The 1404-nt window shown below is 27.1% G+C and overlaps 1 protein-coding gene across 1 annotated transcript in view; it reads right to left on the bottom strand.

Annotated features, from left to right (window-relative positions):
- Positions 1-409: 409 nt before the first annotated feature.
- The window catches only part of LOC105461568 (lipase member M-like), a gene marked incomplete at its 3' end in the record, with an annotated part of 9659 nt that continues 8664 nt past the window's right edge, over positions 410-1404 (bottom strand). The window contains exon 4 of the mRNA XM_011708069.1: positions 410-552. Within this exon, the coding sequence (XP_011706371.1) occupies positions 410-552 (143 nt within the window). The remainder of the gene's footprint in view (positions 553-1404) is intronic.

Raw genomic sequence — 1404 nt, 5'->3', positions numbered from 1 at the left:
GGAGTTCAGACGTGTGCTCTTCCGATCTCAAGCTTTCATTTGAAAAAAAGTTCATCATTTTACGATGATTTTTCGCGGAGTTACCGTTAACCAAAGTTGACCAATTTTTGCTCAAAATTTTTCTATGCCATAATTTTTTTGAGCAGTGTATTACAAAGTATTAGTATAATTATATAAAACAAGTTATGCAAAGTTAATGTATAATACAAGTAAAATATATTTTTGATTTTTTTATCTAACAATAAGTCAATTGTAGTTTCTATGAACTATAAAGTTCTTACTATAAAAATTTTATAAGTATATAGTTTACATATAGTTTATAAAATTATATTTGGTTTCTTTGTTTTCCTATTAATGTATATTTTTTAATCAAGAGATGTTATTATATAAAAATTAGAAGTGACTTTACCCGTTTTACAGCTAATATATCATTAGCGCCGTAAAATAAAGCCAAAGGTGTAGTAACTTTTTTAAGGTCATATGTTATAGGCGTTATCTGTCCATATTGTTTATAATTATCAAAATATCCGTAATCGTAGGCTTGAAATTTTTCTGCAACAATCAATAATATTTATGCACATAATTAGAGAATTAAAATAAAAAAATTTAATACGTTTCAAATTTATTTAAATAAAAGACTACATGATAATGTTTAACGTTTCAGAATAATTATTATTGCGACAGTTATTTTATATTATTAATAACAAAAAGAAAGAAAAATAAAAGATGGTAATATTAATAACATTTAACGAACATTTCTTTGTTTATAATAAACTTAATTTATATTATAGTTCTTATTAAATTGATTAGCAATTTAATACGTGATAATACGGTCCTGTTTCAATTATAGAGGATTGCGTTGAATCCGGAAGTACTGGCACGCAGTTTAGTCGAAGCTAGGATATGTATGTAAAATTACATAATAAAATAATTGTAGCACCAAGATCCTGATACAACCGTGCATTGGCCTATCTTATTTATTGTGTGTGAAACACTTATACGGTTGTAATATATATTTATATATATAATTTATTTCGATCATTATGTCTTTGACTATCCAATCGAACAGATATTGACGTATAGAGGCCTTCGGGTCACAATGACAGTACAGATTCTTGCTCTCATCTACATAACTGTAATTTGGACAACGATGATATATCTGAGATGTTATTAAGCGCATAGTTAATCCCGTGAATTCCTTCAAGGGACTTCTACTGTGATGCAGGACAGATATCGAAAAATCATCGTAAATATGTATCAATTTTTTATAATTGCGAAGCATACCGAAATCCTGCGGTTTATTTTTTAAGTTTTTACAAGTGCGAAACATGACGAAATTCTGCATTTTTATGTTATATTAATTAAAATGTCATGTACATTGATCCAATGAATATGGCTTAATAG

Source organism: Wasmannia auropunctata, unplaced genomic scaffold (assembly GCF_000956235.1).
Source record: "Wasmannia auropunctata unplaced genomic scaffold, wasmannia.A_1.0 LD283999.1, whole genome shotgun sequence".
Classification (NCBI taxonomy): Eukaryota; Metazoa; Arthropoda; class Insecta; order Hymenoptera; family Formicidae; genus Wasmannia; species Wasmannia auropunctata.
This window is presented reverse-complemented; position numbering and strand designations above follow the sequence as displayed.